This window comes from Ambystoma mexicanum, chromosome 8 (genome assembly GCF_040938575.1).
Source record: "Ambystoma mexicanum isolate Mex_15411 chromosome 8, UKY_AmexF1_1, whole genome shotgun sequence".
Classification (NCBI taxonomy): Eukaryota; Metazoa; Chordata; class Amphibia; order Caudata; family Ambystomatidae; genus Ambystoma; species Ambystoma mexicanum.
The window spans coordinates 1,373,918,513-1,373,939,917 of NC_090929.1; the positions used below are offsets into that span (position 1 = coordinate 1,373,918,513).

Below are 21,405 nucleotides of genomic sequence, written 5' to 3' on the forward strand. Positions count from 1 at the left end.
GTTTCAATCACTCTTGTATCCAATCAGCCTGATTTTGTGCAGTCTTTGAACTGACCAGAATTTCGTCTCAGAGTATCCCCAACCTTTGTAAACTCGTTGGAAGAAGGACATGTTAGAAAAATACTCTAAATGGTGTCAAATGAATATCAATTCTATGGTCTTCCAGGAGATTAAAATCTGTTGGTATGAACCAGTTTGTTTTGTTATTGAGCATCAACAGGAGGAAATTCTTGCAACCTAACCCTACCAATACCCCTGACACTGACATCCCCCTCCTTATCACATTCTTTCATAAGCCAGCCACCAAATGCATAATATGAGGTCACTTCAATCTGGGTTACAATGATCCTGAGGATCACAAAGCCACAGCCTTGGTCCAAGCGCTCCATAACATGAATATCACACAACTTGTCCCCACCCACTCCAAAGGACGAATACTAGATTTGATATTGACAATTAACACAACCATCGATATCTCACACATTATCCCAGTGCCTGTTCTGATAACCACCTTATTGAATTTAAACCTCTTCACCCCAAACTCTCTCCTAGCATGACTCCATTGCAGAATAATATTCTAGCCAGAAGCACCCAGAAACTCTCTCATGAGACTCTTATGCCCACCTCACTCTCGCTCCTTGCCTCCCCCTATCCGATACCAAGAGTTCTGCTGCAGATACCAAGAGTCCTGCTGCCCTTGCAGTCTACTAGCACCAGAGCCTCCTCTCGAAGATAGACCAGCATGCCCCACTCAAAAGCAAAACCATGAAACCCTTCAAGCCCACCGACATCTGGTTCACAGATTAACTGGTTAGTCTCCTTAGAAAGAAAAGAACTATTGAAAAATCTCAACAAGAAGTACCCCACCCCATCTAATGCCTCCAACCTTGCTAATGACACCAAAGCTTATAAGTCAGCAATCATTTCAGCTAAAGCCCCCTCTTATGATAACAGAATTGCTAATGTGAGCTCCAACACCAAGAAATTATTCTCCATTCCGCAAGAACTGGAAAACCCAGGTGCGTCTAATACTCAGTCGAAACCTCATAAAGCGTGGTGTACCACCATTCAAGCTGCCTTCGCTGCTAAAATGTACCTATTATGCAGTAAAACCATTAATAGGAAAGCACTGCTAGCTACCAAACCTACCAATCAAACTTCCCTAGAGTTGCCTGTCCCGCTCAAATCCACCACACTAACCGAGATGCCCCGCCCCCGCTTTTCTTTCCACACTGTCATCTAAGATACTGTCTTACAGACACCATCCAGACATTAAAACCTCCTTTAAGTCTTGTGATTTCCCTAACACCATAAAAGCAGTTTGGCTCACCCCACTCCTAAAAATGAACATCATTGGACCTCACGGTGGCCACCAACTAAAGGCCCATTACAACAGTGCCTTTCCTGCTCAAAATACTAGATTATATTGCATACCCCCAAATTCAACAATTCCTCGAGCATTACTCACTCCTTGGTGCCTTACAGTCAGGTTTCCGACTGAAACATAGTACCGAAACAGCCCTCCTAGATCTGAAAATGCAGCTAGACAGTATCCGGGACACAGGTAAACTACACATCCTCCTTTTCTTGGACCCCTCAGCTGCCTTCGGCTTGGTTGACCACAACGGCTCTGGCTACATCTCTCCTCTCTCATCCATTTCTCGACGAATGCTGTCACCTGGATCAAATTTTTCCTTAGTGATCGGTCATCTAGAGTTTTCATGGACAACCATTCTGTTGACTATATCGCTGTCATTTTTGGTGTCCCACAAGCCTCTGGCTTGTCGCCGATGCCCTATAACACCCACACTAAACCTCTCTTTGACATTCTTGATACTTTGGGTATCACCCATACCAACTTTGTAGACTACACGCAAATTCTTATCCCCATCTCTGGCGCCCACACTAACTACACCGGCACCATCAACAAAGTGTTTAGCACCATACAGAACTAATCAGCTACCCATAACCTATATCTTAATTATGAGAAGACTGAGTTACTTATTGGTGGTTCACCTTATCACCTAAAAGCTCTTGACTACTCCTACTCATCCTTCCTCATCGATGGAACCGCCTTATACCTGTTCTCAAACACAACAAAACCCTTGAGGTCCACCTTGATGCAGAGCTACCTCTGACCATGCAGATCAATGCCCTTGCCTCGCCCACAACCCACACTGCTTAGCTCATCTCACTAAGTAGACAGTTCCTGACTCCCAGCAACTGCCTCAGCCTCACCCTCTTAAGAGCCACTACCTTGAGAAAATTGGATTATTGTAATTTCCTCTTCAAGGTTATGTCAGCATCTAATTTAGCAAAGTTTCAATTACTACAAAACAAAGCTCTGCATGCAGCTTTGGGCTTCCACAGGTCTGACCACATCTCTGCAATGCATCGTGAGGTCCACTGGTTACCGATAAAAGCTGGTATTGACTTTAAAACGTTGTCTATCCTGTGCCACTGCATCCACAAAGAAGCCCCACAGTACATGAACAATTGCATCGCAAGAAAACACCACTGCCATTCCCTCCGTCCATTCCAACCATTTCACCCTCGCTATCCCATGCTACAAACTGGTCAGAGTTGCCGGTCTGAGATTCAGCATTACGGCCCCATCCTTCCGGAACTCAGTTCCATTGCATATCAGTAATGAACCTTCTTAACCAGCCTTCAAGAAACATTTCAAAACTTGGCTGTTCAATAAATATGACTAACATTGCACTGAATCTGCTTTTCTACATGAGTGCCATAATACTGTCTGTCTACCTTTGAGTGTATGCGCTTTTACCATGTTCCTTCTGTACAAACGCTGTAATACTTGAGGGTCTGTGCGTTACACAAACGTAAACATAAATAATAAAAAAATAAATATGATGTCGGTTCCTGCCCCAGTCCTTAGAATGTATTGTTTTTTTTTTCCTTTAGTGAACTTTGGTTAGGTAAAACCCCTGTTGGGAGTGGACAAGTAGTGTTGTATATAAATGTACTGTGCGTGTGCACCAAACCTGCTGACATGAGCCTTTTCCATTATCTAACATTACTGGGACAAGGTGCTTGAACTAAGGCCAGTGAGTTGTACAAGCTCAGGGGGATTGGACAATGAGCCGTTCAGTGAAACCAAATGTTGTGAGAGGGTCTATGTCCCATTCTTCTCGCCTGAGGGGGGCAAGGTAGAGAGTGCCTCGTAACTGCCACGATGAGTCAAAATAACTACATCCTTTTCTACCATCGAGAAGGGCAAAGGACTATAAACCCCATGAATCCTTCTTTTGTTGAAGTTGGGCATAGCATGGCGGAAGGCGTAAACTACACATTTCAGAAAATGTGATGGTCAAGTAGCCAGCCTGAAAGTTGCGGGTCTGTTGGGGGAGCGGGGTTAGTCATGAGGGAGCACGTGGGACGCAGTCTGTTTAACGAGAAAACAAATAAATCTCCTTCATTTTACCATCACCAAACATCACGTGAGAGTATGATTGCTATACAAACATGTATCACCTCATTTATCGATCTTGGAAAGATAAAAGGCTGAGTCGGCCCTCCTGCGGATTGGTACTTGGAAAGTGTGAGAGGCTAGAACATAACTTTGAGCTTCCCAGATATTATGAACAGATATTATGTGAGACTCAACCTCCAGCAGCATGTGAAGGTTGACCAGATAATGTGATGTCCCCAGAACACCGCTTTTCCAGCTTGGGCTTTGCATCATATGCAATCCTGGCTGAAGATGTGAGACGTCTCGTGGGGCTGATTTCAACATGATCGTTGGGGGCTCCCCCTTAATTAGAGGGCAAACCAATAGTCTTAGGCATCCATGGGTTGCATACATTATTATAATAGAAAAAGAATGGATTGCCACTTCAGAAATTGCACAAGGAAAATCTTTAATAACAAGTGTGTCCTTAGATTTACACGTGTTTCGGCTCCTGGCCTTTCGCAAAACTGGACATAAACGAATTAATTGTGTGAATTATAAACAAATATATGTGATGACAGAAAAGTAGGGGTTGGAGATGGGTAGGTCCAATAGGTGACATAGAAAAGGAGAACAAATCAATAAAAAACATCATATAAGCTTGTACATAACCACATTCATTCAATTTTGATGTAACATTGTGCATCATTTCAAATCCAATATTTTCTGTTACTGTGACAGTTACCACAAAATGTGTGGTTACTGATTTTTGTAGTTGCAGGCTATCACTCACCTAAACAGCTGATAAGCTTATTTCTTGTGATTCCCGAAAATATTTAAAGTAGAAGCTGAAATTCTAAGTTAGCGGTTTCTGATTTGGTAGTTACAGGGTATTACTCACCCCAGAAGTTGATGAGCTTTTCTCTTATAATTGTCGAAAGTATTCAAAGTGGAAGCTGAAATTCTGGGATAATCGCTTTTCCTACAATATGAGCAATATATGTAGAAACTTGCCTATTAGTGTGTGTCTTTTTTATTGGAAGTATTACAATCATTTATAATAGATAGACCCAAATGTTCTATCATCCAATTAGTTAGTCACATTATGTGTATTGTGCCTGAATCTCCTTAGCCCATTGGATAACAATTTGATTCTACATCAATGACCTAACCTGTCTATTGGTTGCAGGTTGGTTAACACATGGTTAGTCTTTAATGTCATAAACCAGGAGCTCATACTCCCAACAATAGCCCCATTGTTATTATTGGAATAAGCCATCTTTAAACTAACTATGCATTTGCGAGCTAATTGTAACTCTATGTATCCAACAAAAAGCCAGTGGTTCCTGGTTATGTTCTATATAATTCACAACAGTTGTTGCATATCTATGTCCCGTCATTAATATAGTGTATAGAGTGGAGATCCCCATTCAAGTTATATAACTTACCTACAAATCCATAGCTAAGTTTCCTTCGCGTAACGTTGCTGTGAATAAACGCGACCGCCATTTTACTTTTCTGGTGGTTAGTGTATTATAACAAATGCGATATCTGTTAGGTAACCCAATTATATGGAGCCGAGTACTCCTACTGCCATGTAGTGGATTAACGATCACGTTGTGGTTTTGACATCTGTCTCAATGTTTATTTGCATAAAGATGCTACAGCTGAATACTCTATTTATAGATTCATGTTCATGAGTGTTTTGTTACCCATTGTTTAAGTCTGACTGAAATGTGTGTTGCCTTATACCCAAAAGCATAGCTCATTAGTGTAAATATGGTTGTAATACCAATACACTAACCATTCAAATGTAGGAAAGTGCCCCTGTCCAAGTAAGTTCTATTTATGCTCACAACTTGAATATTTCCCTACAGTGTATATAAACTCAACCATAATAACTTGGCCTTTATTATGCATGCATAGGAAACCAATACAAAAGTGATACACATATTTATAACGTAGCATTGCACCTTCACAACCTACTTAATGTATTCTAGTCATGTTGCTTTAAAGAAAAGAAGTCATTTCGTCATCAAAATTTAGACCAATTTCAGTTGCCCTGAAATGACAAATTAATTTGGCTTCACATTGTCTAAGCAATCACTCCTGATTGCCACCCCTTTTGTTCACGGAGATTCTTTTCAGAACAATCTAATCTGATTCTTATGTTCCATCTGGTGATTCCTTTGCCAGTGAACTACCAAAGGGAGTCTGGGGTCCTGGCTGTTGATGGATGAAAGATGTTCGTGTATCCTGGTCTTGAGTGATCTAATGGTGCTGCCAATATAAATTGTATTACAAACACAAATTATTGCATAGACTCTATATGGCGTTTTGCAGTTAATGAAATCCTTGATGGCACAATTAGTGCCGCTGGAATCCTCAAATTTGTTTCCTGTATCGTGTGCATATTTGCACATTGTGCAAGTTCCACATTTGTAGAAACCAATTCTTGTTAGGTTCTGCCACATCACATTTCCTCCCGGCATGGACTTTGATAGAAATGATGGGTACAGCTGTTTTTTCAGTGTTTGAGCTCGCTTTAATACTTTTTTCCGCTGTTCTCTGAGGTGCTCAGCTAAAGTAACACATGCCACTGCGTTTTGATTATTTTATGAATCTTAAAGTGGTTCATACAATATTTAGTGATAAATTTCACTTCACTAATTTGTTTATCTTGAACTTTTTTTTTTCTTTTTATTTCAGAGTATTTCCCCTATCCATTCGCTTGCCTTTATTTACTGCTGTCTGTATATTATTCCTCCAGTAACCTCTTTGGTAAAATCTGCCTGAAAACAATTTGCATTTGCTTTGAAAAATCGTTGGATTTTGACAGTTCCTTCTAGCCCTAATGAATTCCCAACTGGTATATTGCACATTCCTCCATCATGGTGGCAGCTTGTTGCGTAAAGGGTAGAATTTACCTATGTTGATTTTCTAAAGGTACTTGTGTGTAGCTCATTATCAGATGCATACATGTTTAGATCAAGAAAACGTGTCCCTTTTGCATTGTAGCTTCATGTGAATTTTATGCCATAGTCATTGGTGTTGATTTGACTGATGAATTCTTAGATTCGATTTGCATTTCCCTTCCAAATTAGAAACACATCATTGATTTACCTGATCCAAAGCATCATATGTCTCTGATATTTTGAGTTGCTTTATATGACCATATCCCAGTGGTCTTCAAACTTTTTTGGCCTGGGCCCCCCCCCTGAGCAAAGTTTGGGCAGGCCGGGCCCCCCCCAAAGTGCCAGATGGACAGTATGTAGAAATCGCTATGAACCTTTGCGTGCCATCACTACATCCTACTCCCAGTACAGACATCCATACACATTTAAATAAATCACCATAAACGTACCTTCTGCAGGGGCCTGCGCGTGGTTGCTAAAATGCCCCGCTCCAGGTTGCTCTCCCCGTATGTGCGAGGAGGCACAGGAGCACCCCCTTGCATATACATACATGCAGTGCCCCAGCCAGCATTCCCAATGAGCTATGCAAGGCTTGCGAAGCAAAACATCCCCAGCCTTGCATGGCTCAGTGATCATGTGCGGCTGGGGAAATAAACTGTCAAAGGCAAACAGTGCTTCCCTTTGATAGTTCAGCCAGCCCAGGAGCACTCCCTCAGCTGGAAAAAGCAGCTGAGGGAGGTCTCAGTGTTTCACTGGGCTGGCTCCTCGGCTCCTACATAATGGGTGAGGTGGCCAGTGCGTGGACACCCCCTCACCCATTATGGATGAGCCAGCAGTCTTGGACTGGCCTATAGGGCAATAGGGCGATAACCGTCCCAAAAATGCAAAATGCTAGTGTCGGCCTGTCAAAATGGGCCACTTTTTTGGCCAATGTGGGCGAATTTTAGGAGTTACTTCAAAATGCAGCTAGTAGTTTTGACCATTGTTGCTGAATAAATATTCTTTAAATATCATAATTTGTTTACATTTGAACAAAAAACAACCCCTTGGGTACTATTCAAACAGTCTGTGACTAAAGGAATGAAAATCCATTTGCAACTGCTGGCCATTTTTTCATTGGTGCCTAAGACCGTTTTATGGTCCAGTCTGACCATGTGAGCTGCCCCTTCCCATTTCCTCCAATCTAAAATATATATATATATATATATATATATATTTATATATATTTTTTTAATTTTACATTTCATGCTGGGCTCTGGCGCCCCACCTGTGATGCGGGGGCGTGCCCCACAGTTTGAAGACCTCTGCCATATCCTCAAAGAGCCCCATGAAGAGATTGGCCAAAGCTGGTGCATATTTGATGCCCATAGCCACATCGTGTGTTTGCTGGTGATAGGGGTCGTTGAAGACAGATTTGTTATGCACCAGGGTCGCCTCTAGCATTTCCATCAGCATGTTTCTGTGGTGATAGTGAGAAGCAGAACTGTCCTTAAATAGATATTCAATAGTTTTTAGTGCTAATTCATGTCTTATTAAAGCGTAAAGCGCCCGTATGTCAAAGGTAGCCAACATTTTCCCATTTGTGTTCTTTAACTAGATTAAGCACACTAGTTGTGTCCTTCGGATAGGACTTGAGTTTGGTTACATGGGGAGCTAGTAATACTCACTATACTCGGATAGTGGTTCCGTCGCCCACCCAATCCCGCTAAGAATGGGTCTGGCCTCTGCTATACTATCAAACACCTTGCACATTTTTGGCAAGAAATACATAGTAAGAAGTGTTGGTTCTTTGATACTAATACGAAAATGTTTCTCTGTCTGTAATTAGACCTTCCCAGTACCATTTGGTAATCAATTCTTCCAAATGAGTCACCACATCCTTCCTGGGGTTGTTTTTTTTTAAGATTGTATAGTAACCAGGGGTATTGAGATGTTGCATTGCCATTGTAATATAGTCATCAGTGTTCATTCAGTACACCCTATCCTCCCTTTATTCTTGCTCGTCACAAAAGAATTTGCGCATTTTGCAGAGTTTCACTTCATCCTGATATGCCTTTAAAGTTTCGTACATTTTCTGGAAGTTCTTTTCTTTCGTTGCTTCCATTGATTTCATTTCTGAGATTTCTTTCTTAATGCTATCTGCTGCTCCACAGCTCTCGAGTTTTGCCCGGTTGCATGTTCTATAAGCAATCCTAAAAAAATGTTGGAGCTGGTGTTCAAGTTCTCCTCCCATTTGTTAGCAAGATCTGTGTCCTCGTCGTTTGAGAAATCAGGAAACATACGAATTCTAAGCCCTCTTGGTATTTGATCCATTTGTATGTAGTTTTTCAGTGAGGCCGTTTCCCAATGTTTGTGGATTTCTTTTATAGAGGCCTGTTCCAATTTAACAAATTTAAAGCACAAGTCTTCTCGTATGTTTGTAGGTCGAACCCAATGTTCCATCCTCCCTCTCGGTGCAAATAAGTTACTGGCATCTTCCTCTCTTGAGAGTAGGTATTCAGCCATGTTCGTTTAGTTCCTCAGTGATCAGATTCAGCCATATCAGATAAGCATAAAAATGTGGCGTAGGCCCCCTACTCCTTTTGAAAGCAGAAAAAGTAAGGATTGCCACTTCACAATTGCTCCAGGAAAATCTTTATTCACGAGTGTGTCATTACACGTGTTTTGGCCCCTGGCCTTTCTCAAAACCGGACATAAACTAACTAATTGTGTAATGTATAACAAATATATGCCATTGTGCAGCGACTCACTCCTGGTGCAATTTGTGAAGTGGCAATCCTTTCTTTTTCTGCTTTCAAAAGGACTAGGGGGCCTACTCTATGGCCACTTGCAATGCAACAGGGTAACTATCTAGAACGACTGACATGACATCAATGACTCCAAGTGGCAGGGAGATTCACCTTAATAGACCACACCACAGTTGTATACATTATAATGGAGACAAATAAACACAGACACGGTTAATAGCTGCCGATTCTCACGAGATGGCCAGCCAGTAGCTGAAACACTAAATGCCCACCAAAATGCTACATCTTTCTTTGTGAACAAGGAGATAACGTGGAGGAACCCGTGTTAAATGGCAGAGCGGTGAAAATAAGACTTCTGTATACCCCAAGGGGGAAGGGAGAGCCTGAAGGGCTTCAGCAAACACAGTTTAGAACGTGAGTGCTGCTGCTAATCACACATTTTAAGGACAAAATGAATCTAGAAAGGAATATATTTCAGTGTCATAAGACTGCTGAATACCAATATGGGGGCATTTGCTGCACAGCGCCCTGGTGGCCCGTGACCCCTTTCAACTGAAAACGGCGAAAGGCCCCGACATCGCCCCTAATCATGTACATGAATCCTATGCGTTTAATTGGTGTTAACTATGCTATAACTCCCATAATGCATTTGCCTGATAAATTAAACATCAGGGTAGGAAAAGAGGTGCTACAGGATCGATCTGTTCCTAACCGTGTTGGCAATTTGTTAACGCACACAATGAACAACGATTGTCACGAAAAGCAAGTTGGGGAATGCTGGACTAGTTTTAAATAGCTGTATTTGGGTCGGAATGGTTGGCCTTCCCTAGTTGTTTAATGTTCCTTAGTGGTTTCGGACGTGGGCTGCTAAAATGCTTCAATGGTGAAGTCAAATTACCAGGTCAGTATCGGCCGGCTTTAGGACCCCACGGTGTCCCGTCAGGGGGCAGGACAATAATTTGTTCCATTGTAACGAGAACTGTAAATGTTGGCATGAACGGATTGCACAGGCCTGCTTTCTTTCACGAACGACCCCAGCCCTCCCCTCTAGCCAACACGGACAATCTTCTCATTTATTGCAGCGGTCAACGCGTCGCGCGCGCCAAGAAAAAAAAAGTTTGTGAAAGGGAGACTAGATCATCGGCGGCCCATTCAGGAGGGGTCTGGAGTGAACTCCATGCAGGAAACCTCTCACATCCTGAGTGTCGAGCTCTCTGTGACTGTGCAGTACAACTATGGTGCTTCCCCGTCCCGTCAGCTGATGAAAGTGCGAGCCCCGTCTCTCGGGATAAGATGCCAGAGCAGCTCTGCCCTCAGAGATGGCAGAGGGTCCTCCTGCTGCTGAGCCTGAGCTGTGCACTGGCATTCCGAGCTGAAGGTAAGCCGAAGTCCTGTTCACCGTTTCTCTGCTTTTGGAGGACTTGAGCAGCTGTGTCCCAGCTTGGGTGCAGCTGAACGGATGCATGTGGGACCGTATACTACATGTGTCGGCGGTTTGCTGATTTTAGTCTGTGCTTTCAAATGACCCTGCTGATTTCCTGAACGTTTATGCAAAATGATAAAACGCGAACTTTTACTTAAAGTTTCCCATTGCTTGACTTCGTTCAGCTTCACACTGGTTAAAATCAGCCTTCCCTGCTCTGACCGCCGGCTCACGCGAGAAGTGTGTGTGTATAAAGCGCTTAGAGCTGAACCGAAGCGCAGCGGCGGTTAAACAAGTTAAGAAAAACGCTTTGAGCAGCTCTCTAGTGTATTCCACCAGACCATTTGAATAGAGCATGCGAAGTGCAACCTGGGCGGCATTCTGGGATGTGTAGTCTCCTTAATTATCTACAATTTAACACATTAGTTTAGCGGCGGATTTCTAAGAGATGGAATTGGTTGGTATAGGACCAAGGACCGCATTAATTTGTCATGTGTTTCAAATGTTGCTGCTCTCGCTTTTAAACAAACACAATATAAGTTGTTATTTACACAATAAACAACTTCTGCCGCCTTTCAGGGTGTTAATGTTGCAGACCTGTTACAATTACACCTTGTTTTGCAATCGTTTATTCTGATTTCAGCAAACAATGTTTAAAGTTTATTATTTCTCTGAACACGGCTGGTGGCATTTGATGTTGAGGTAAGAGCAGTAGCTGAGTCCGAGTCACACTTATTTACTGTAAGCCTCCTGCCACTAGGAGGCGACATTCACAAGTGTGTAAGGGACGATAAAGGGGGAATGAACGGTTTGAAGCATGTCAGAATGTGTAAGGTACCTCATGCATTTGCCACTTTCGATTAGTCTGTATTGTATAGTAACCCCACCGCAAGGGCACAATAAACCTCTCAAAAGTTGTTCACTCTCACCAATACCAATCGTGCAATTAAACACATCGGGCAAAAGTCTTTGACACCAATGCTTGGTGAAAGGAACGCCCTGAGTGCTCATTAATCAAGTGGCAGCAATATTATTGGAGAATATCAAAGTCATATAACTAACACTGCAACAGAACAAATCCTGTTTTTCTGAAGCTCCACAGGGCGAAATACCAGGGACTCATTTCACCAAAATGCCAGAGGTAGTGGAAGTGACATCACATGACTCTTGACCTCTGACGACATCATTTGACCTCACCCCAAAGTGACATCACGGGAAGCGATGGAACACCACCTTTCAACCATTGACGAAACAGGAAGTGGCATCACATAGCATTGTTTTTAAGTACACTACGAAAAATATGGTTACGATATCAATGAGTGATATACATTTCATACAAGACTGGCTCACCGTATGTATTGTTAATATCTGCGCGTATAGGCCCATATTACCAAATTACTGTGCATGCAAGCAGACGTTCAAGGCCAAAGGATAATGAGGTATTAATTATATAGCACTTACACTTAAGCGCTACATTTACAACAACTACACAAAGAATATCACCCAACCTGTGTTGGTACTCATTTATCAACCTTTGCAGGATGAAAGACTGAGTTGACCTTGCCAAGAGTCGAACCTGCAACCTGCAGATTACACACACATTTCAGCAGTGAGTGCTTAACCCACTGAGCTATCTTACCGGCTATAGCCATCAGAAAACAAGCCACTCCAGAAACAAAGAGCCACATGAGGCTGGCCACTGCCCAGGAGCCTACATTTTTTAGTGGTAGCAAGGGAGACCTCAGGGGTAGCAGGTGCAACCCCTGGCTACCCCTAAATGACCCCTGCAAAACACCCCTCTTCTAAGAGCTCCAACAGTAGCTGATATTCGTCAGCAACTCGGTGGAAATTGTTTTTTAAGCATAGTATCGTGGAGAAATGCAGGATGTGACCTTGCAACTGAAGGTATGATACAATATGAGACGATAGGTTATTTATAACGTTCTTAATACCCAGAGGTTTCTAAGCATGGACCCGGGGATCGGACCTGTGTTGCTCCGTGTCGTCTTGCTTCCAAGGTGTGCGTGTTGCTCCTGAGCTATCCTCCCAAGGTTGTGTACAGATCTCTGACATAGCAAAACATTCATTAGAGGCAGAAGGAAGGGCCAAAGGTAATAAATACAGTGCCTGTTTTTGGCAGAATTTTCATTTACTGAAACGGATCACAGTGATTGGACCCTAGGCATGGGCAGTTTGTGCTGCCGCCCACGGCTAAATGCCCCTGGTGGTTCTGCAGGCACCAGCTGCCACGTGCATGCTAACCCATGGAGTGTATTGTAGAGGGGCTGCCTTGTTTCTAAGCACATTTCCATTTTTAAGTTTTGGCAATTAGGTGGTGCTGAAAGCGCTACCTTTAAGCCCAAACTACTGTCATTAAAATAAGAGCTTCAAATTGGAGCTGTGAATGAGGGTCTGTAATGCTTTTCAATGGAGATGACATATGAGGATGGATACATAGGCTTTTTCTTTTGTTTGGTTATGTGCCCACCCATTTAACGCCCATTTCTCATTAAAATCTATATGATTTCCCACCCATTTCCATCCAAACCACACCACCTTTGTATTCTTTCCCTGCATTTGTATTTTATGCCGAATTTGGCCTCCATTTATAGTTCCAAATTGGCGGCCTGTGCATGTTAATGTTTATAAAAACTTGTTAATTAAAAAAATGTATACAAGTGACAAAACTAAAATCCTGCAGCCTGGATGCAGTATACCTTGTTTCCAAGGGAGAAAAGAGTCCTATGTTTGTGGACTGCCATAGACCTCGTCTGATATAAACTCGTGAACTGCACGTAGCGCTTCCATCGCAGCGCTCTCACGAGTGCAAGCACACTTACTCATGCTTAGCGTGTAAAGGGGAGCTGATACTTAAGGGGACAGACTTTGTCATAAATCCGCCCTGCCTCCTGCATGATCTCAGTGGTATGGCCTTCCCAGTAAGCAGAGCTGCCCTGCGCACTGACACTAGTAAGGAAGCTACAGCCGTCTGTAGAGCTTGCATTGGACTTAGCTAAGGGGCAGCTCCGCGGTGTCCTTTAGTTCTACAGCAGTCTCTGACCCAGGAGTGATGCTAGGTCTGGAAAAGATCTGGGGCTACACTAATGTCGGGCCTGTCGAGACTCGGGGCTAGCTAGTCTTTTGGTTGTAGCTCCTGAGCTTCTATCCGGGGCTACAACCAAAAGACCCAGTGCTATAGCCCCCTCCGCCCCACTCCTAGCAAAGGCTAATCGACCAGTGAGCATGGGGCAGTCACAGACCTCGCCTGGCATCCACGGCAGAGTGCAAGCTCATCACCAGGGAGCTCTGGAGCTGCTATTCTTCGACCTCTTGCTCACTCTCACCATTCTTCCCATATGGCTGTCCAAAAACCATCTCTTTCGCTTCTTGCTTGAGACGGGTGGGTGGGGCGACGGTGTACGGTTTGTGCGCGTCCCCGTAACCGCTGATCCAGAGAGGCTTGGCGAGGTGCCTGGCGCATCTGGTCTCTTCTTGGGATGCAGGGCATGCATGTGTTTTAAAAGTACTCGAAAGGGTACTGATAAGGAATTAATTAGGCATGATTTACAAACTTCGGTATGTGACTTTTCACAACATTTCTGGAAACACTGTTGGGCAATCAAGGGAGTTATTGTATCCCTATAAAAAATAACCCTGTGTGTTTTCCACAAATTAATGACAGGATCTTATATATTTTGTTAAAATCCTGAATTTTGCATGTTTTGCTTCACATAACGGGTACTGTTCCTGGTTATTGGAACAGGATTACAAAATGGCTGAATAGTGTTTGGCAATAAGTTTCATAGGTGCACTTATTGGACGCTAAATAGTCAAACCTGATGTACAACACCTTTTTATATACTAGTATCGGGTGCAGGATGTTTAGCCTATCCGTCTTTGCACATTGCTGGCTGGTGTTTATAATACCAATTACCAGAATGCAACGTGAATTAAGATCGCTAGTCTGAATCTGAACTGGACTAATATCCTAAACCTGGCATGCAACTACATGAGATGTCTGCATAATACTATCTCTATCTGTACATCTTACTTCTGGAGTAAGGGACCCTGCGCACTTGGATACCCTTCCTTGCATAAGATTTCTATGTGTGGATAGAAGCATCGGATGACTGAATCTATTGGAGTTTAATTATTGCTTACTGTGCACCTCCTAAATCAGTGGCCTGTATAATTCTATCACAGTTCCGCTCTATAGAAAAGTAAGGCGTCGGAGTAAACTCCCACTGCAACCTTAAATTGCGATGGTTTGTGGTTAGTCACGTGATTCATGGATTTTTGTGGCAAGGAGATGCAGCGCAATTTATTTCCACCTGTTTGGCTGTACATCCACCACATTATAAGTGATGGTGTTATTACTTTCTGTGGGATCAGTAGTACTAGGGCATACCCTTTCTTTCAATGTTACATTTTTTACAGGTGGCCCGATCCAATTTCCGTTTGGGGTTGTGCCTTCCAACCACATCCTTATCCTCAGGAGAGGAGTCTCCTCCCACATGTTACCACCCATAGGGGGACTATTGCTTAGCAGACTCACCTCCCTAGCACCACGAAGAAGGCTTCTCCTCTGGATAGAAGTGATGCCATCCGAAGGATCGTCACAGCTGCCCATATCTCTCTCCTTGCCCTGTCACTCTCTTTGCACCCTTCCCCCTTGCACCCTAACTGGCACCCTTGAAGATATCTCCTCTTGCACCTTTGTTCCATCTTATCTAACTCACCTTTGCTTGAAGTCCTTACATTTTATCTCACCATTCCCTTTTCTCTTACCTTCCCATGCCTGCATCCCTTCTCACATCCCCCCCTTAAAACATTGCGCTCTTCTCCGTGCATCCTGTTGCTTATAACTGAAAAATTCAAAGAACAGCCATTAATGCCAAAACTACTGGCTTTGACAATGCTTGTTTGTACATTGTAAACATTTATTGAGAAGCCACCCTCAACACAGGGAGTCCCTTCCATCCCCACTCAAGTGGTTATTCAACAAACGGTTTAACAGATTCTTTTTTAGCCCTATCTCAGACACATATCCTGCCCATTGGATCCCTCACCCCTGAGCTAACAATGAGCCAAGAAGCAGGCCGGTGTAAGGGAAATATATTGGTATTTATTTAAATTAACAGTAATAGAAATTAGCATGAAAATATTGAAAACACCACTTTATCCGTGGCGCAGTACAATCAACTTTTCTCAGCATAGAGCACAAAAGAAAATTAAAAAGAACACAAGAACAATTTTATACTTTCTGCCAATTTCACTTCACATAATAATTACACTGTTCAATAAAGAAGGCACTTGGGTAATCTGTGATTTATGAGTTTCCTGCAGGCTTAAAAGGCTAGCACTAGGATTTCAAGATTGGTTAAAAATACATATGGCAATAATTTCACCCACACTTTTGGTTTAAAATAGCAGAGGCTGATTTATCTTTGTTTTTCAGACCGCCCACCCCCTTGCTTTGGCCTATGTTGGGAAGTCAAACAGAAACATTGGAATGCTTTGGGGAATTTTGTATTTCAGAACCCCCTTACTGAAAGGCCTGTGTTGGGGAAGCTAAATAAAAAGGTTGGACCGATTTTAAGAACAAAGACACCCCTCTTCCTTCTAGAAGTCGGGGTCAGCTGGACAACAAGGATTACTCAGTTAATGTATAGGCTATAATTTTCAAAACACAATGGGAAGTGAGCTTTGTTAATTTCGAATTTTAACAAAATTCACCACGTAGTGTTCTGCCAAATAGGGAATTAATTAAATTAATATATGTGTTTACATAGGCTAAAGATTACACAGTTTTGTCCCCCTCCCGACCCACTATAAAGGGAAAGGATTCAAGGCAAACAGACTCCTCCACCTTTTGGATTTTCCAGGGCTTAGTTCTACTTACATAGCAAGCCCCTGTTTAAGGTTCAGGAAACCCAGCAGCATCTCAGGACTATCTGGAATGATAGGGTAGGGTTCTGGTCACTCCACTCTCAAAGATGGCCTCCCGCTCTCCACCACAGGACCCAGTCTGCTTTGAGACCTTCCTAGAAATAGACAACTCCACCAGATGCACTCTCAGCCGTCTCCTCTGGTGATCTATCTCTTCTCTCTGTCCTCCTGTCTTTCTCCTTTTTCTGACCGCCAACTTCGTATGATGTAGCATGGCCATGTGGCACATTTCTGCTTTTCCCCTAAAAAGTGCAACAGTTATGAAGATGTAAGTTATTGCACATGTGCCTAAATTCATTTTCCACCCTCTCACCAATTCTCACATTTGGAACATGTTCAGATCAGCCAGAAACCTAGTCTAACTGCTCATTACAGTTCCCAGAGTTACAGGTAGATGTATTTTGCATCCCCAGAATCGCTTGGAAATTACATACAAATGGTACAAATACAAAATCAATCAACTTTATGGTGGCTGAGAAAAGGCCTAAATGATAGTTCTTTTAAATTAATTGCAAATGTTCATGTGGGACAAATGGCAGATCTGCTTTCCTGCCATTTGTTTTCACTTGGTCAGCCTGTGCCAAGGGTTTTTTTTATCAGTCCCTTTTGCGCTGGAAGCTTGTTCTTTGAAGTGGCAGCCCCAGTTTTCACACCCTTTAGTCATTAGTCATTAGTCATTCTCCAGCCAAGGAAAGTCCCTACTTTCCTAGCCAGCAAGTCTGGGGAACATTGAATTTGGACGCCTCTAGCAGCATATTTATATTTCGGGCAGTTATTAGATGGGAGATGTGACCTCAAAGCTGTAAGTGGGAGATTTCCTTTGTGAAGTTTTGACCATAGCCAGAAACAGGGCCTAACTTGGACTAACATTTTCCATGAAGACAAAGTGGCTTTTGAAATGTCACTGGAGTTTGTAGGTGAAACATAACGTACATAGCTTTTGTGAACCCCCACATCATGTTTTGTTTTCCTGGCATTTTTCTGTGACCAGTGATGATTTTTTTTTTTTTTGAATTTTATTTTATTTTTGAAAGCTGTTTTTGTGTGCACACCCATATGCAAGCTGATTTTGATTTTAATGTTTAAAGATCCTGTTTTACATGTGACGGGGATCTATGATTCCTCCTTCTTTTGTAAATTAAAATGCTACTTGTCCATTGGTAATGACAGGTAGGCCCCTATCCACATTGCTCTTTAACTTTACTTGAAAAACAAAAACAAAAGCCTGGCCATTTTCCTTCCAGTGTTTAAACTGCCTGCTATTCATGTGAACTGGACTTCTGTTTGTGATTTTTAAATGCACCTTAAATGTCCCCCTCTCTGCTCATCCATGACACTTTGTTGGGGAAGAGAAGGGCAGAATGAGGGTTTCATTAGGCCTAATTTCCTTCATCAGAGGGTGTGCACTCAAGTCCCCCTTCCATCCCTGGGTTGGCGGAAATGGCATGGCTCCCCCTTTTCTTCCTTCTTTTGGGAGTGGACACTCCAGGCTCCCCTTCCATCTTTGGGTTGGATGGCGTGGCACGGCACCCCCTTTCTTCCTTCCTATCCAGATCCCTGTGGCTCTCAGCGGACTCCACTCTCACCTCAAGGCTGGACGTTAAGGAGGTTAGTTCTATGACAGAAAAAGTTTCAGTACTTTTTACACACATTTTTCCCTGGGAAGATTAACATAGTTTCCAACCACAACAACAACATACAGTTATAACATGACATTTCTATTTCACCAAACACATATTATTTTCTTCATGTATACACTAACGCAAAGTAAATTACTCCCTGTTATATATATATATATATATTATATTTCCATCTGATCTTTTTCCTCCTTTTCATTCTTCAGATGGTTCCTCTGCTCGACTTTCATTTGGCTCATCAATCAGTCGCAAAGCGTGTCTGGGATGACAGCTTTTCAATTGGTTGATGTGGACCCATTTTTCTTCTGTCGGTTCTCCTTTTGGGATGCGGATCTTGTAACAAACAGGTGATATTTTATCTACAATTTCAAAGGCAGCATGCCAAGATGGGAGGGATTTCCGCTACTTGGCCTGATTCCTTTGAAAATTGTACAGGTTAACCTTGTCACCTATTTCATATTCTTTCTTGGTGGTCTTTAGTTCATAGTAGGTCTTCCTTCAGCCAACTTTTTTTAAATTGTGCTGAGCATAAGCAAAAGCATGCTGGAGGTGCAGGTGCTGTGGTAAAACCATTTCCCATCCAGTCATGAGCTCAAATGGAGACATCTTTGTTGCAGAAGATGGTGTAGACCTAATAGCCATCAGGACAAGCAGCAATTTGATGTCCCAACTGGGTTCAGAGTCTGCCACTAACTTTTTTAAGATCCTCACAATTGTTTCGTTGTATATCTCCACCCCTCTACTGGAGACCTGGTGGTAGGCAATGTGGAGTATTTTTTTTTTTACCCCTAGAATCTCCCACATCTTCACGATCACCTCACTGGTAAAATGGTTTCCTCGGTCCAATTCATTCCTTTGCGGGAGGCCAAAAATAGAGAAGATGTGCTTGATCATTAGTGCAGCAGCTGTCTCTGCCTTACAATTTGGGGCTGGTAGATATTCTACCCACTTTGTGAACAAGCATGTCACAAGCAACATGTACTTGTTTCCTCTAGAGGAGCAAATCATTGGCCCAATTAAAATGACTTGCAAATCTGACCAATGTAGTGCCATTCCCCTTTTTTGTAGGGGAACTCTGTGTGTGAATGAATTGGGTTGGATTTGAGCACACACAAGCTACCCCTTTAGGTAAGTATCGAGGTCCTAGCCCATATGTGTCCAGTAGGCAACCTCGTGTATGATTACCAATGTCGTATGAGACCCCTTATGCCTAGCAGTGGCCACGTCATGGGCGTGGTTCAACATCAGGCTTCAGAATGAGGTAGGTACCACCCACTGACCACTGCCAGATAGGCCTCTCCTTATCAACAAACCATCTTGGATCCGAAACATCTTGGAAAACTTCATCAACACCTGGAGATCCACTTTACTGGTATAATCCGACTCTGTTAGAGGAAAGCTTGTGGGGTCTTCAGTGTCTCAATAACATTTCCCAATGATCGGGTCCTCTTTCTGTGCATCTGGGTATATATACTCCACTGGGCTGTTGAGAGGTTGCTGTTAGCCTGAGTTTGTTACCTGGTGACAGCCGCCATTTGGATTTCACCGGCAGGGATTCTGATTTTATGAAATCCCCCTGCAGAGATCCAGTTTTAGTCAGCTGGCCTGTCAGGTTATTCCCCATCTTATATGGCCCATCTATCTTTTAATGGCGTCTTATCTTCTACCATTAGATGGTCCTCTCCTTACAGGTTACCAGATCGCCCATTGACTGGATCAGTTTGGCATGCTTTAGGAGTACGTTGTTGGGACAAAGCATGCCTTGATTCTTCCAGTTAATCAGGTGCTCCACAAACACATTCCTGACATAATCAGAGTCAGTGATTATGACAAGTTCATTGAGTTGGTGGTGCACTGCAGTGACAATGGCATGATAAATAGCCATCAACTCTGCAACCTGACTATTTAGGGGTCCTATATTATAACCAGCAGATAGTTCTGGGGTATCATTCACCCAGGCATTCCCAATGCCAGCCACCAGTTCTTCTTCCCATTGCTATCAACATGGTATGAGCACCCATCCACATAAACTGTGGGTATCCCCTGACACGTGTCTTCCTCTTCATAGACCTTGTGTGGGGAAGTTAATTACGCCTCCATGTTGTTGTTAGTCATTAGACTTTAGTCCTCAAGACAGCTTTCTTGAGCACAATCATGCAAGTCCACCAACCCTTGTGCTAGGGGACTCTTCTTGTTTTGGCCATATCTGACCTCCACAGGAAATCCTTGCATGTACAGAATCTAGGAAGTAATTCTGGAATTGATAACATTCCCCACCCGGATTCTGTCACTTTGTAGATACTGCAAGTGTTGGTGAGGAGTCTCGACAATAGTGTGCTCTCCCTGTATGAATGGGCAGTAATTTTTCAGTCAGCGTACACATCTTTGTCAGGAGTGCCTTCTCACAGTCATTGAATTTTTCCTCCACAGAGGACAAAGACTTGATCGCGTATGAGATGACTTTGCTGACCTTGTCATGCTTTTGGTACAATACTCCTGTTAGGCAAGTATCTGAGAAAACCCTTCTCCAAGACGAACGCCTTGTTCTTTATGAGTTAAGGCAAACACGGAGCCTGGGAAACGCTTCTTTTCAGTTGTTTAACCGCCTCTGATTGTTCTGGACCCCACTCCCACTTGACTACGGCCTTTAATAAATGGATCAAGGGTCGAGTGACCTCTGCGTAGTCTTCAATGAGCATCCGACTATAATTAGTAAGTCCCAGAAGGCTCCTTAATTCTCACAGAGTGGTAGGGACTTTTAATTTTAATAAGGCTTCCACCTTATTCGTCTGGGGATTAAGACCCTCAGGTGTGATCTCGTGCCCTAAGAAGTTCACTCGGGTCTTCCACCACTGTGCTTTCTGAAAGGACAGTTTTGCTCCAGCCTTCTGAAACTGGGTAAACATAGCGGTTTTCTGCTATATGTTGCCCCACAGTTGAGCTCTTGATCAAAACATCAACCACATAGGCCATGTTTTCCCTTTCGCCCAAATCAGGTATGGCCTTATGTAGGAAGATGTTAAACTCCAGCAATGAGTTCATGTATCCAAAGGGGTTTCCGGTCCATGTGTGTGCTGCCCCCGGAGGTAAAGGCAAGCTTGTACTTGTCTTCCCTACTCACGGATACTGTCCAGTAATCGTTTGTCAGGTCAATGGCAGTCTACACCTTTGACCCTTGGATCTGGGCCAGTCCCTGATCGATGTAGGGAAGGGTCCATCTTAACATGAGGACCCGTTCAACTCTCTCAGGTCTGCACCTAGTCTCCATTGACCGTTTGGTTTGAGGATCCCCAGTGATGGGTTGTAGAAGGTATTGTGGATT

At 43.1% G+C, this 21,405-nt stretch overlaps 1 protein-coding gene across 2 annotated transcripts in view; it reads left to right on the forward strand.

Annotated features, from left to right (window-relative positions):
- Positions 1–10,058: 10,058 nt before the first annotated feature.
- The window catches only part of LOC138473015 (uncharacterized), a 691,661-nt gene continuing 680,314 nt past the window's right edge, over positions 10,059–21,405 (forward strand). For both annotated transcript variants that reach the window (XM_069611489.1, XM_069611490.1), the window contains exon 1: positions 10,059–10,452. In XM_069611489.1, the coding sequence (XP_069467590.1) occupies positions 10,068–10,452 (385 nt within the window). In that variant the 5' untranslated portion in view covers positions 10,059–10,067. The remainder of the gene's footprint in view (positions 10,453–21,405) is intronic.